Source organism: Bombus affinis, chromosome 10, assembly GCF_024516045.1.
Source record: "Bombus affinis isolate iyBomAffi1 chromosome 10, iyBomAffi1.2, whole genome shotgun sequence".
NCBI lineage: Eukaryota > Metazoa > Arthropoda > Insecta > Hymenoptera > Apidae > Bombus > Bombus affinis.
The window spans coordinates 13,126,199-13,142,755 of NC_066353.1; the positions used below are offsets into that span (position 1 = coordinate 13,126,199).

The 16,557-nt window shown below is 43.2% G+C and overlaps 1 protein-coding gene across 5 annotated transcripts in view; it reads right to left on the reverse strand.

Annotated features, from left to right (window-relative positions):
- Positions 1-906: 906 nt before the first annotated feature.
- The window catches only part of LOC126920921 (Krueppel-like factor 6), a 289,042-nt gene continuing 273,391 nt past the window's right edge, over positions 907-16,557 (reverse strand). For all 5 annotated transcript variants that reach the window (XM_050731929.1, XM_050731928.1, XM_050731930.1 and 2 more), the window contains 2 exons: positions 14,784-14,995; positions 907-6,275 (listed from right to left, as the gene is read on the reverse strand). In XM_050731929.1, coding sequence (XP_050587886.1) covers positions 6,103-6,275; positions 14,784-14,995 — 385 coding nt within the window. In that variant the 3' untranslated portion in view covers positions 907-6,102. The remainder of the gene's footprint in view (positions 6,276-14,783; positions 14,996-16,557) is intronic.

Consider the following 16,557-nt stretch of genomic DNA (forward strand, 5'->3'; position numbering starts at 1 on the left):
AATATATATCTATATTTATCTATATATATAGATTTTTATTTATATATATATAATATATATATTTTTTTCTTTTAATGCACTAACGAACCTCCCCTGCCGACGTGCGCGGTACGAATAGCGACCGTCCTCAAGCGACGCGGTTAATGTATAATTAGAAAGTACAAAGTTATAATAATGCCTTCGTTTATACAGAGTGAGTCGTAGTGTAATATATTATATTATCGATCCTACGCAACTCTACGCGACATATACAGTTACATATATTCTTATAAAGTAATAGTTGGTGGCGCGCGACTGTTAAAACTGTCCCTTTAAACCTTCCCAACTTCGACGACAGTCGAGCGTTCGCGTGTGTTCCGGCGTCCAATAGAAACACGTTCATCGATGACCCACGGATTTTCATCGCGGTACATCCAACATATTCGTGTTACCATTCGATGCGATCGTTTACACCTGTTCTAGGAACCTGAAAGCGTTTCCGCGCGAGGTTCGATCGTTCTCATTCGCTGCTCGCGTTCGAACAATCGACGAGAAACACGCGCGACGAAACTGTGTATATGTATATTGTGTGTGTATTGTGTATGTTCGACTGCATCTGAAATTCGCTGAGAAAAAGGGTACGCCACGCGCCTCGCAGTGTATAACACCGTGCGAGATCCGAGAGAGAATTACTGGCCCCCATTGATTACATTATTGCGAGAAAAATTATGCTACGCTGATCCGTTGCTTTACTATCGGTGATGATCAACGGATAATTTTACATACTATGTACAAGTATTACTATCTGCTAGTATCTATCCTTACGATCTAGTAGTTCCGTTTTATTCCTTTTTTTTCTTTTTCTTAACGAGAATTTCCGTATCTGAGTAAATTATTAATCACCGGCCTGTGTTTTTGTTCGCGTAGTTTTCTTTTTTTTTTTTTTCATCGTTGGAGATTCTTGGACCACATAAAACGCGACAATTCTTTCGTAAAAGAGAAATCAAAATCGATCAATTGGATTCGTTCTCGTTAGCCATTTTCGTTTCCTGAGTTCGAAAGTGATGGCGTTTTAAAGTTGCATTTCAGGCAATTAACTAACGTTGTATAACTCGTGGAATATACTTAACTACGTGTGTAAATATATTACTTGCTATTGCTTTTCGTTTCCTATGTGGCTCGACATCTCCTAGACGCAAACACGTGCACACCTCTCGCAACGATACGTTTTGCGCTCCTGCGTAATGGATCTTTAAGAATCGACCTCGTATTGTCCACGATGTACGCACGTCAAATTCAACGTACGAAAGCACCAAGAGAGATTGAGCACCGCGCATGATCGCAGATTAAGGATGCAATTTATACGTGTGGTTGCTTCATAAGGTATGCATGTTAGTGACCGACGTATATGTGTGTGTGTGTGTGTGTGTACGCGTTGTGTGTATCATTTTACTGGCCCTTGAAGCGAAGAATGGAAAATCATCGCTAGTTTGACGGACTGACCTGTCAGCTACGTCTTCGAAAAGCTCGATACATCGTGACTTTTTCCTACTCTTTTCTTTTTTTATCAGACAAGTTTTCGAAGGATCGCTCGCTCGATCTCTCGCGCGGCCATTAAACATCACTCGAACGCGCTCGTTAAGAGCACCTCTTAAATTATTAATACGCCACGCTGGAATTCTTTCCGACAGCCGTGTAAGCGCACGAGAATATGATGAAATCAACAATCTAACAACGAATTCAGGTACGTCGACACCCATCGAACGATCGAGCAACGACGATCCAAACGATCGACGTCGGAGGGTTGAACTTTTGAAAGACCTTGTCGAAAGACGAATTCTTTTCGAGAAAATTCTTTGATTTAAAGACTTTTCCTTTTTCCAATCTTAAAACTTAATTAAAATTAAAGAACGCGAACAGATGTTTTTCTTTTAACGATCGAATACCGAAATCTTCCAACCGATTTATACGCTATTTGTAAATCCCTCGGACGAATACACAAACGTACCGCGTTTCGAATTATCAATCATCGCCAATGGAAATTTTATGCCGATCCATTTTTCTCTGCCCCTCGTTCCCACTTTACGTCGCCTTTTTTTAACCGAAGTGTGTCAACCGAGTGGCCGAAAGCGTCCATTCGATCGCAGAAGGTGATTTCAATTCGAACGCGTAGCCTCGATTAGTTAGGTGTCAGTTGACGTCTGTTAAGGCACTTGAAATGCTAATTTCTCTAGGTGGGGCCTTTGTAGAAAATCGGTCGCCTTCAATTCCTTTACCCGGTTTCCTGTTTCACCGACGGTTCACCTTCTACGGGAAATTGAATAGCTTCGCATTAACATGAAATACAAATTGCCGATACTCTTTGTCCGGGTTTTCGCGAATCTATCGTACGCGTGCACGACCTAGGAATGTGTGTGCTCGTGGAATGTTCGTCGCTAACCTTGAGGGACCTCGATAGGTCGTTATGCTTCTTATAGAAATCCCTGTCTTCCTGTTTCTCGGCTTATCGTTAAACGATTCTTCCACGATAATTTAACAGCTATGGCGTTTGTTGCTACGCTTTAAAAAGATTGGAATGTGGTTTAGCGATTAAATTTTTCGGATCGAGGAAAGCGGTTCGTCTTTATCGTATATTTCGTCTGATCGAGTTCTGAAAAGAAAGAAACCTACGTGAGTTTGGCCGGAACGAAATTTTACGATGAAGAACGACGAGGTGATCCCGTACGAATATTACGAAGACGATGCGTGTTAATACGTTTCGCGAATGAGAGGCTTCACGGGCAAAAGTTAACCGGAAACAATATCGTTTTATCACCCCGTCGACAATTAGCCGAAATGAATCGTCCCGAGGTGGAGATATAACGGCACAACGTTGGGATGTATCGTTAAGAAGCGTACGACTCGGCACGAGCTCACAGTGAAAAAAATGATAATGATCAAAGAGGGTGTCGGCATGACGTCAGTATGCATTTCTCATCGCCCTCGCTCTGCTCAGATTACTGACGGCTGTTCCGCCGAAGAAATCCCTTACAGGAAAGGTACAACGGTATCAGTCATCAAGATCGTAGAATGGCATCCTGGGTGGCACCTCGTTCATTTTCGGATTGAATTTCGCAGTGACGATCACACGAAAATTATTCATACCATCAACCAGGGGCGTGGTCGTCCCTGCGGGTCTATAACGGAGTATGTGGTACTTATGTATTTTGTCGTTCGACGCAAATCGCTGTGGGCTTTACGAAACGAAAGGATGCTTCTTGAACAGGTGAGAAATATCTGACGAGTGTTTCCAACGAACGTGATTCGTTGTTTCGCGATCGATCGTTCGGATGAAAATCACAGATAGAATGATAGAAATCGTAGATGTCGAAGTAGGATGAAGACGAAGCAATTGGCAACAGTGAATCGAAGGAGTAACAACGAAAGCAAGGATCTTGAATTAAATTTACGTAAGATATGAAGATTCGGTTAATACGATTAGCGAAATTTTCCTCGTTTGTTTCGAACGACATTTAAACGAGAGTATCGAGAATCTTGTAACTTGATTTTCATGAATCTCGACCGAATAAAGCAACGCTTGATATATCTCACTGGTCCTCTGGACGAGGATTCGAATGGTCGCGTTATGAAATGTGTACAAGCACGAAGATTCGCGTGACTTAAGGCACTAACAGTATACTTAAGGCCTAACGCAGCGTTCTCTTCCTTAACGTTAAAAGGCACTATTCCCTATCAAAATACAACACATAACAAGTATTAATTTATCAATCTTCGCACTAATCTTACACGTAGAGGTTCCTTTCTTCTTTTTTAACGATATAAACTGGCTCTAGCATATACTGGCATCTTGTTCCATCGTATTTTTTTTTCTTTTTTCAACTAACTTCGAAATAGTTTTTGTTTTGTCTTCTTGTGTTTTGCCTACCTTTAGCCACGTTACTGACGCGGTGGCAAAGGAAACAAAATAAAAAAAAAAAAAAAACATTAAAATGAAAAAAAAGATACAGGTTCGAAGAAAACGGGGGAATGCTACACATGTGCTATACGTACGCAGACGTCGCGTTACTCAAGGTTTCTAAACTATTTACAAGCTTGCAATTCGCGAGCTATCCGATTCTCGTGCGATACATCTGGCTAACGCCACGGGAAACTTAACTTCCCCTCGACGTAGTCACTCGCAGGAAAAAATGCAATAATGCGGTATCGCGCGATACTTTCAGCGTAGCCAACAGACCCTTTATAACACCGTGTTTCCTATTGCACCTTCTCCTTCGAGTAGCTTCGTTTAAGAACGTATCGCGTGACGTTACCGTGGTTTTACACTTGCGACGCACAGAGTCGATGCCTTCGTACGATATGTTTTGATATATATATATATAGAATTTCTTTGATAACGTTACTTTCAGGCTCGTAATTCGCTTATGCACTTGACGCATTTAGATTGACGACAATTGAACAGCCGACTCGGTGCATCATCAATTACACGAACTCTGATACACGTACTCCTTTTCTCAAAACCACGAGGAACGTAGACATACGTTCTGCGTTTCTTTTCATTTTCTTTTTCTTCTTTTAATTCCTCGTTCGTTTCACGAGCGAAGATTAAGTTCTTTTTATTGGCCTCGAATGTATTTTCCTTGAGCTATCTCGTTTCGTAATAGATGCCAAAATAAAATGTGCAGAAATCGAGCAGGAAACGCTCGATTTTTCTTTTCGTGACGATGCTTGACACGTGGCACGATTCGACGAGACGTGTATCGCGGTGACGTGTTCGACGAACGGGATGCAAAAGCGTTTAAAAAATAATTCTTCGATCTGCTTTCTTCTCTCTCTCTCTCTCTCTCTCTCTCTTTCTCTCTCTTTTTTAACAATTGAGCGTAATGTATCAATGGACATCTTCGTTCGCACAATACGTTTGCACCTTCTACTTTGGCACCTTGTTTGTGTATACGCATGGCTGAAAAGGCATACCGGCTTCTTTACCGATACGACCGAAGAAATTTTTGCATGATCGAACGAAAGAAAGACTCGTAAAAGCATCGCAATGCCGTCGATAGTATACACAATTCTATTGCTTAATGCACACGTAATACTGGCTTTCAGAGCGTCAAATTCCCTTGTTTTCTTTGACAATGAAAACATCGATGATTGTCCGTCCCTAAACGCGAAATTCTTTGTGCATAATCTGATAAATCGCTATTTAATGCATTAAAAAAATGTTTAACGATCACGATTTGTAGTTTATTTAACTGAGCATGCTAAGTCCCAAGCTCCGTCACCGGAGTTCGATATTCTCTTTAATTATTAACCGTTTAATTACCTTAACGATATTACTTCCTTCTTCTCCTTTTACTGGCTCTATTCTTCGCAATAGACGATACATATGGTGCTCTAGACTAGTTGAGCTGGCCTTATTTAACCGTAAAAAAAAAAAAAAAAAAAAAAAAAAATGGAAACAAACTGGACATACGAACAAGTAAAAATTGGCTAGAATTAAAAACAGAAGTGACCGCGTGCTACTTGCGGAAAACCCGCAGCAATCGCTCCTCTCTACTATCTACGCTCGCTTTTTTTTTCTTCTATCGTCGAAGCTATGCTTCGTTCGATATCCGTTTTTCTTTTAAATACACCTGCACAAAGAATAAATAATTTTCCATCGAATATTTTAAATATCAACGATTCTTACGCTACGTACGTTCGCCATAAAAAAACAACGCAAATCGAAAATAGAAATTTGTCTCCCATAGAGGCAGTACAACAAGAAACAAAGTAAAAAAATTTCAACGATTCGCGTTGTCACGATTGCTAGCAGGCTCGTCGCACGATTATTCACCAATAATTGCAATGATACTTCCATTAGATTAAACCTCTAAACCTAATGAACGATTCGTTTGCTTCTTCATTTTTTTCTCCTAGTTTCCGCCTCCTACTCTTCACGTTCTTGTTGAAAACGATTCGAGTAACGATGCGAGGCTCTTCAGGTCCCGAATGTAAAAAAAAAAAAAAGAATCATCGTCGTCGTCCACGATCACGATTCGTGTCCCGGTTTCCCGAGACAAAACGGTCTCTACCCCTTCTTCGGTCTGCTCTATCTTTCCTCCAACGGCTAGATGGTCCTCTTTATCAGTGCCTTTTCATGTGTAGCGATAAATGATCGCTCCGCGAAAACGATCGCTGACAAAGATGGCACTTGAACGGCTTCTGGCCCGTATGCTTGCGGTAATGCCGTGTTAATTCGTCAGAACGAGCGAATTTCCACGTGCAACCCTCCCATGTGCACTGGTACGGTTTTTCGCCTGCAACAAATCAATGAATCTTTATAAACCTTTGCTCCAAACATAGAGTAAAAGCTTGATGTTTAGTTCATACTTAATAGAGTTAAGATTTGAGTTTGCTATACAAACTTCCGTCGATCAACGTCGTTTGTTTGCTGCAATTTACCAAGTCCAAAATTATAAGGGGATCGTTGTACTCGAAACGACAGAAGCCAATGGAGAATTGATCAAATTGTATCGGTGTAATCGCGTGAAAAAAAGAAACCAAGGAGATGGTAGGACCGTTCCGCATTGTTGTGTAATTTGCGTTGAAACGTAATGAGAAGCGTAAGCGCGGTGAAACATAAAACCTCGTGCTGGATTCGCTTTAGATTTACGACCCGATGCGTATGCACACGTATGCCCGATTCCTTTCATAATCTTCTTAGTACAGCCACTTATTTTCTTATGCGAACGAAAGTCCACGTCCTTGGGCAATTTATAGGGATACGTTTTATGCGTTTTCAAATTTACGATCAAAAGATATAATTGAAAAGTGGTGCCGGTCATTTGCCAGTCTTTATACACCTGACTGGCTTCTAATGATTCTTCAGGGGCTTCGTTTCCGAACAAAGTATCGTCGATTCGAAATATCGAACGAGCGAGCAGCAAGTTACAAAAGCGATACGATAAATTTACATTGCGTTAACATTGAAAATGTCCTGACAAATCGTTCGAATATCCTACAGAAAGCAGCATATGCCGCGATAAATTTACGACCGAGATTAACTTCGATTTCCTGTCGTTCGATTTCCCCTCGATTATTTCCGAAAGCCAACGTCGTTCCGTTTTTCGTTGGTGTAAAATACTCGATCGAAGTTTGGCGCGATAAGCATCGATGCACACGGCAATATCGCCTCGGTATTTGCGAGTATACGTCGATACAGGTACATTTCCGAGCGTTTACCCGAGGTGACTCGCGTCACGGTGTGCCCGCAGGTTTATTCTTGACTCTTATCGAGCCTCTCTCTCTCTCTCTCTCTCTTTCTCTTCGGTAAGGACGTCGTGACAGCTGTCGCGCGTTGCAACGACTCCGGATCCCTCAGAAAACTGCCCATCACTCTCTTCTATTGTATGCAAGTCACCGAGCGTATTTCTCAGTCCGGTGTTCTGCACGATTTGCCGAAGAAAGGGAGCGAGAAGGAGATGTAGACGGCGTGTTCGCCAGAGGTGGGAACGGGCAGAAGGAGAAAGAGAAAGAGATGGAACGGGCAGAAAACGAGAGTAAGAGGGTTTAGGGTCTAAAAACGTAGCCGTCGTCGAGCCGTCTAGATGTAGAAACAGCCTGGTCACAACTCGATGACGCAATCGCTATCAAGTTCCGTCGTTCGAGAGACCGGAGACGAGGACGAGCCGGAGAAAATCGAACGGTGCGATCAGGCAGCCAGTTCCCGATCCCATTAAACCGCGAGAGTGGACGTGGATAATGGGGGACGACGGAACGACGACGTTCCATTGCGAGCTTCTATCTCGTGAAAAGCACACGGCACCATCGTTTGATCGATATATTCGCGCGTGTCACCGTTGGATCGCCGATCTCTTTTACACACTTGGATCAGCCACCTTCACCACGCGATTTTCTCGTTCCAGATAGACGATTAAGCGTTTTTCGTCGTGCTGGAATTGCTGTAGATCGATACTTGAATAAGTCAGGACACGATTATCGGACATCGGTGACTCGGTCCAAGCTCGACTGCTCCAGGTTTGTTCGAAGCTCGCTCGTTACTCGGTTAATTACAACATCAAATGTGTCATGATTTCTTTGATAACTGGCATTCTGCGTCGAATATTATCGTAGATTATGCACGGGAGATCATCTTTCGATATTTTATATATTATACGCGTAGGCTGTTGGTAATTTATTAGATGGGTTTTTAAACGATCGGTAGGATGATACGAAAGATATCATGTAACGCATGGACGTTCAAACAGGCTGTGCTTTCCAAGAGTTATTGCTCCATGTACGATCAAAAAGCAGCGGAGAACCGATTCGTGGCGCGACAAGCCCGAGCGGACCGATCGTTTGAAACGAAACGATGGTAGATATCTAAATCGGTCGTTTTAACGTTTCAACGCCCATTGACTGAATATTATTATGTAATTCGCTGGGAATACGAGGAACTAATGACGAGGAAAAAAGCCGTGCTCTCGACCGTTACGTAATTGCGAGTAATTAGTCCATTTACGAGCGGCACGAACACGTACGCCATGAGACGTGCATATGCACGCAATATCGGCCAATGTGCAAGCACCGGCGCAAACACGCCGCCAAGAAGGCATTAATTTTCCTGTTATTAATGCATTTTGATTGGATTTTTACGTAGGCAGCGTTACGTTTATTGCACCATAGATTAACGCCGCGTTATACCGTCCGGCTCCATTAATTAACCGCAACAGCGAACTTAGCCACTCATTTGTAACGTCACTCTGATGTCGCGGCACGTATAAATCCCATGTTATATTAAGCCAACGCGATGCGTGTCGAACTTTTTCCTTTTTTCTTCTTTGCGTTTCGTCCGCTCACCAGAAGAAGATCTCCTCTCTTATTCTCTTTCTCCGTACTGGAACAACACGCGGTATAACGAGCTCGAGGAAAACGAACCATACCTTTTTCCAATTTAATAGCCGCTTTAACGTTAATTGGAACGGTATCATGTCCGTTTACGTAAAATATCGCAAGAATTAACGTCTGTGAATCGAAATTGAATTGCGAAACGCGGTCTAATCCGGCTAGTGGAAAAGAAGGAGAGAGAAAAGAAGGTCGTGATCTCGTGAGAAATCGTCGATTAAATTAACGTCATTTATTAAAGTGAAAATTATCGATTACGAGAAAGGAGAATCACTTGGATCCGGCTTATTGAACAACCTCGGCAAGTGGGTCAACGATAAACGCTAATTAAAAACGACACGGCGTAATTAAACTCGGTACCCTTCGCGGTACTCTTAACCATATCGCGACTTCTTCCTGCAACGCGATTCGTATTATAGCTTAATAATTCAACGTAAAAAGAAAGAGTATAGCAGCTCCCCTTTTAACGAGGAATTATTCTTAATGAGTTTACGAGCGTATATCTTCGGATGGTCTTTTAAATCCGACAGTCCAAAAATCGTCTTGGCATTTACGGTTCTTCCTCGTTGTTATACCCCGCTGTACCAATGGAACAAATAGACGTCTTAATTCCAGATAAATTCGTCCATCAACGAAACGCTTCTCCATTGTTCGCGTTCTTTATTCGAAGATATAACAGGATTTTTATGACGACAGTGAGTTTTTAACAGAACTTCTTATTCAATGTCTCGCGAGGCTTCTACTTAACGGAATCGTTAAACGACAACTTGCCGCTGGCTACTTTTTTCTCCTCATTCTGTCAAAGCGGAGTGGAGTTACGGACTAAACGGTAAAGAAGAACATCGTACGAACAAGTACTATATGTTCGACATTGATCGCGAGTTTTCTATCTTGTAAAGCAAAGAGAAAGACCATAATTATTCATCGTCGGAAATTTATTCGAAGCTGGCAAGGTAAAATACAACTTGAACGCATATTCAGTTTTGCTTCAACGCGCGAATCGCCTTATGTTATTTATAAGACGAGGAAGAAGCTCGTCGTCTCGTATGGATAGGTCGAGGAGAAGAAAAGGACAACGAGTACAATCGATGGCGATATTTTACAAAGATCGAGGCTCGTAACTCGTAAAACATCGTGAGTCGAATCTGTCGTGTTGATGACACGGGAGACAACGATATTTCGTCCGTTCGATACTCGAACGTGGAGAGAGAGCGCTTCCCATTATCGTTTGAGAATCTCCCGGAGGGATGATTAAGAAACCAGCTCGGATGTATGTATCTCTGGCAATTATCAGCATCTCGCCAAGATTCGCGCGGTAACGCGTTCCCCGTCTGTTCGGAACAGTTCCGTAATATGTAATTATATGGGCGACAAGTGCTGTAAAGATGAATGAATGTTGCCCTGTTCCTCAGACGAGCAAACTTCCTGTGCATCGACTACGAATGATGAATGTTTTCGAAGGCGTAAAAGAGATCGCGTGATTGTTCGAGACGTATCAATTTTGATTAAGTCTGCAATTTCCCTCGAAAGCATAAATCGCCATTCCTCGACGTCCTCGTCATTACCCACGACGGCCACGACGTAATCGTGACCGCTCCGGTAGTCTTAGAATTGAATTTCCAAGGTCTCCTAATTAACTCCCATCATCCTGTCTTCTCACAATCCTATATCTCAAAGTATTCTATTTTTTTGCCCCCATAATTATTACATCGAGTGTCCGGTGAGAAAGCAGCGGGACGAAGCGTCGCGATGCGTGTCGGTAACGAGCATCGAGCTGACAAGTAACGTAAGGGGAAAGAAGGGGAGAAATGAGAGGAAGAGAAGCGAGAGAAAGAAAGAAAGAACGAAAGTTGGTAGTGGTGGTGTTGTAGATACAGAAAGGTAGACGCTGCGCTGTCAACTCTGCGTGGTGTCCGCCTAATGCGCCCTCCAGCTACTCCCGCGGTGTACGGGCTTCTTGTAAATAACAACACTCGTTAGCGGCAAGAAATACTGCAGCGATGTAATAACTCGCGGACGCGCGATTCAATTTAATCGCGGTCATTACGCGCCATTCATTATTTACGCCGTTATCGTGCTTTAATAAAATATAACAGTGGGATGCTCGTGCGTTACTCGAGAAGCTTCAATTAACTGCGCCGAAGCCGATTCATCAACGGGCCACCATTAACGTTGCGGCGAGTTCAGGATTCCCGAGACTTAGCCGGTTTTGAAGGGAATTAAATAATCGCCGACTGCCTAACAGCAATATTTGTGAGCGTGTCTCCGATGGGAACAGCTTTAATTGTGTTTGCCTCGCTCGATTCGAGAAATAGGCCATCCTGAGAATAAACCTCGAACCGTATATACCTTTGATCACCGGTTACTTCAATTAATGTTGCACCCGATAGGAAAGACACACACCGAGCAAACTAATGAATTTTAACGCGTTACCCACTGAGAAACCGCTCTGCTACCTTCTTCGTATGGGTAGCTGCATTGGAAACATGTTCATTCCGAGTCGTATGGTTTAGCATTTACTGTTACCCACTTTGTTTACACAACCAATTTATTTAGTAATTTCATTCTTTCTCACGGTGAAGCATATCATCGTTGATTCATGAATAACCACCAGCTATAACGCCAGCGTATTTCTTCCTTTTCTGAAAGGAGCAGAATAAAAGAGAGATCCAAGTTACGATCGCAACGATAATCACCGAGATACCGATAATCGTGGCAAATTACCCGTGGCGGAACGGCCCGAAATCCACCGACCATGGCCGATCGAAATAAAGAAAAAAAAAAAGAAGGAATTTAGTTTAAAACCATGTTCAAAGCGGCGGCTTCGAGATAACGAGAATACGGAGATCATGCTCGGAAGGAAATTGTGTTCCGCAAAGATAATCGTAGTCCCGAACAGTGATGCATAAGTACATTGTTAATGGTAGGTCTGATATACCTCGAGCCCACGAAGGGACGAGAAATCAGTGTTTTCCTTCGATACACGGAGAGCTTGTTGTCTAGTTTATTGTCTTAGTTTACCGAGGCTAATACGCCTTAATTAATACACGAGATTTTGCCGAAACTCCCGTTGTTTATCAAAAGTCATTCTGTTTCATCTAGCGATTGTCATGTCGTCTCGTTCTTTTACGTACGCCATTCATGGACTAAGTACGATCGTATCGTACGAATCGAGCGATTTTGGATAATCTAGGGATTAAGTATTTATTAGCGGCGGCTGCGGGTGTGTTTCACGTCGATCAGCGCATCGTGAAAGCGGCAGCGCTATTATGGAGAACCGTAGCCGGCATTTACCGCATCCTCGTAATATTTCGCCTCCCCTGGCCGCACAATGTAACTTCCGATGTTCGTGGCGTGTGTTTGGGAAGATACACGATATCGAAAGCGGTAGCAGCGGCCCGCTATTACTCCATTATACAGTTTGCGAGCGGCACGATATAAATTCGATGCAAATTCTACTGTTCGAGCCGTGAGAATCATCAATCATGGTTAGCTGGCTTCGATTCGCTGTTTTTCGGCTTGTTGGTTGTGGGAGCCGATCGATTTCGGAACGATGGCGCTCGACAACCGACGATCCGAATTGTCAGTGGGAAAAAATGGATGTTTCGGAATTTCATCCTGATTTTAACTTCAGAGAAATCGCGTTAACAAATGAAAGATTTATGCGCTGCAAACTGTGCATTGTTTTATTGATCACTCGTTCTATGATCAAAAAACTTCCAATTTTCGAATACCCTTGAATTCCTGAACTTTCTCCGTCGTTCATCTACTTTAACCTTCATACCATACGATGACCATAGTTATCGCGAGTTCACCAGACGATAAACCGCGTGTAAAATTATTTAATAAAACTGCCACGGTGCCTCTGATAACCCCGTTTTCCGCCGACCTTTCGGAACAATAGGTTATTCATACGAGACAAATTCCAACACTTGGAGGAGCAGACGGAGCGACCGTTTCGCCGCGAGCACGATCCGCGGTAAAACGATTTATGCCGTGGAATGGTAGAAATTACAGTAATCAATGAATTGGCATTTCCCACATCCAGAGTGCCAGTATATCCGCCATCGTAAAGATATCTCGATGGCTGCATAATATCGCGGTGTTAGAATGATGGATAGACATGCCGGTCCACGTTTCTACGACCGTGCTGCACAATCGGTGAAACAATTATTACAGCAAGCGTGGCTATACGACGTACTACAAACGTACCCGGCTCTGACATTTAAATGAAATTTAACATTTAACATCGTCTTCGTTGTCACTGTCTAAGACCCATAACAGCACACCAATTCGTACTGTATTTTGTCACTTTCTTTTTCTTGTCGCTAACTATATGTAGAACGGAGCAGAAGCATATTGTTGGAAAGTTAAAAACAAACGGAAGAAGGAAGGGAAATCTCACGTCCCATTATGTCTCTAAAACTAACATCCATGGTAGAGAAACGCGGCGGAATTATAATTTTTCGCACGAGAATCCCACGGCCGCGACCGTTCGGGCCAGGTTGAGCACCGCGGTTACACCGTCTTGGTTGAACCATGGACCAGACAAAAGATCCTGGTTCTCACGACCACGCCCTCTCCCCGCCGCCTCTGCACTCTGTAGACGGCGGCAATGCCTTCACGAAGGTACCTATCCACCGGAAATTCTTCAAGCCGCGGCTCCTTCGACGTTGTGTACACACATGTGTGGTTGTGGCCGCCGCGATGTGTATAGACCAAGAAACGAACGGTGTGTGACCTCTTCCAGGTTCTCGCGAGGCGATAATAAATGGCCGGCTATGACTGTACCAACGAAACGCGGGGGCCGCGTCTAAAAATGCATACTCGATGGATAGTATTCAGCGTGTAGTCACTTTGGCCGTACTATCGAATTTCTAAGCGGCACCAGGCCATACGATTCGCCGTGCGAATGTCGAAGACCCCTGACCCTCTTCTTCGTAGACTTCCAATTGGTCGTTTGAAAAACCCACTCTATGGGACGAATATGCTTGGCATTCGGCGAGCGTCGCAAACGGCAGCGTGAGCAAACAGCCAAGCTACCGAATCCTTCTCCCGCATAGAGTATCGATAAAAATTCCTGAAATCGCGCGGCCGGTCACGTGTATCCTCGTGACCAACGCGACTTCTGTTCACCGCGCTTTTCCGTTCGAGTATCTCGACTGAGAATCAAAGGCGGTCCATGAGTAATGGCTCGCGGTCGCGGCTCGTTGACCCATCCAATGCGACAGGCCGTTTAACCATCGGCTATATGTTAGAGTTAAGTATTATATCGGGACGAATCTCGCTATTTTATTTGTTAATAACACTGCCCCCGGTGGAGTTAACGTGGGAAGATCGGCTAATGACTAAGGGAGCACGTTAAAGCGAGGTCAGAATTGCGGCGAACAAAAAGGAGAATTTCCTTTTACCATTTGCGTCGGATCGCAGGGAATATCAGACCACGGAGTTTTGTGCAACGCAACGAAAGCGCAAAGAAACGCGACCGCGTGGAATCACAACGAGCCATTCACGGGAATATTGTCCCAGCAATTAGCCTCTGTTCGTCGGTCGCCTGTTCAAAGTGTTACGCGCCGCTCGCTCGGTTTCTTCTCGTAATTGTGAGCACACCTTGTGCCGTCACCTTGAAACGGTAACGTCACCTATGAACCGGCGTGATCCTTCGCTGTGAGAGAAAAGAAGGACCGGAGCTGAGGATGACGAAACTCGCGTTCTACGTCCGTGATCGTTATGACTAGCATGCGTGAATCATCGCGAGGCAATCAAGCGCATAGGGCTCCATCGAAGTACCAAACAATAAAAGTGGATAAAAATAAAACTAGCTTCGAATTTATTTGGACTTAAGCTAAATTAAGTAAAGTAATTAAGTAAAGTAGTTGCATCAACTTAAGTGAAAGTATTAATTTAATATTTACACTTACCGGTGTGAGTTCTCTTGTGAGCTTTCAGGTGAGAACTCTTCGTGTACACTTTGTCGCAGCCCGCTACGTCGCATCGGTGAACTTTGCGTCTCTTCAACGCGTCGCCGCATTCGTTGTCCACCGCTAAACTACCGCCGTTTCCTCCAACACCGGCGTTCATTCTGCCACCGATTCCTAACCCACTCGCGAGCGCGGGACGCTTGTGAAACACCCTGAAATTTCAAACAGACATCTTCAGATATATTTACGATCAACTTTGATTTAATTCGATAAAACAAGTGACTTTCGAAAGAAGGAGAAGAAGAAACGAAAAGATTCTTTCGTAAAAGTAATCCTGGCCAATTACGCAACACGCGAAACAATCGAACTCGAGTTTGACAGCGCATGACCACCTTTTAGCGGCGTATCGTTGTTCGATTCACCGAACTATGTCCGATTCCCGCAGCGACGCTGATTACGACGAGCGAAAGGGCGGCAAGAAATTCGAGGAACGGTCGCCCGCCGTGATTTCAATTCAGATATGGATAAGACGTCTTCATCGTTATTTTATCTTACCTGCGTACGACTATCGACCAACCATCGTACTTTATTTCTCGTTCGTCGACGAGGAGATTCCGACAGATCCGGCCGCATTCACCATGGATTTATACAGAAAGTTTTTGGTATGCATTATTCATTGATCGATGTGTTCCGATGCGTTATGACCGGTTCGAACGAAGAACGAGTGAAATTGCTTGCGACGTGAAACGATCACGGAACAAATACGTCGGTGTACACACATTAGAGAAAAAGAATTTGCCTTATGAATAACACCACGAGCTCTGGCCGCTGGTGTGGAGGAGGGAAAGAAGCGGCGGTCATTACGTTAATCTGCGCGATTACATGGAAGCGCACACAGAGCAACGGAACGGCTGGTCGCAGATCTTTTAACGGGATGTACGAGTTACATCGTATACGAGTTATCGTATTAAAAGAGCTGTCAATCAGTCACATATATTTTCTCAAGTGCTCGAGTGACGACCTATGATTTTCCATAACGGATTCATAGATTTCGAAGTATGTAATAAGCGGCTGTTATCGATTGATGACCAGATAGTCACTTTCGTGCGAATTTGAAGACAACGAAGGCGAAAATGTTTAAATCCTTATCCTTCGCTGTATAGGTACAGAAACGTGAAGTTGAAATATGAATTAATAGAAGGAATTTTGATTCGATAGCATTCTTTAAACGAAAACTTTTAAGAAGGTTTCGTTGCGAATGTAGTTCAAGTAGTAATCACAGCGATAGTTACATAATTGTATCAAGTCTCTTTATTAAGTTTCTTTTCAAAGCCTTGATATCGTACGTAAGCCTGTAGTGGCGCGTACACTTTAAATGCATTCATAAATCACAAGCCCCTTCGTCGAAACGTGGTCCATTTTACACTCCATTCCCATGCATATTCATGAATTATTTGTCCATTATACCGTGGCCAATGGGGGTAAACGTTGATACTCCATTATCGTTTGCAATCGGCTCGCAATTTACGCGGCAGTTTATTATAATTTTAAAGCACTTAGATCATCGAGTAACTAATCATACAAGCACATTGAAACTTCTGTGCATTCATTTTAAAAATAGCAAAATGATACGTAATGCTCCTGTCAAGTTTATTCGGGAACTATAACTTTTGTAATTATTTTCTTTCTATTCACTCGTAAACCTTAATTGTTTTCATATGATAAATATGTATATTCTCATTGTAAAAAGTAACAAATGAAAACTAAATAAATA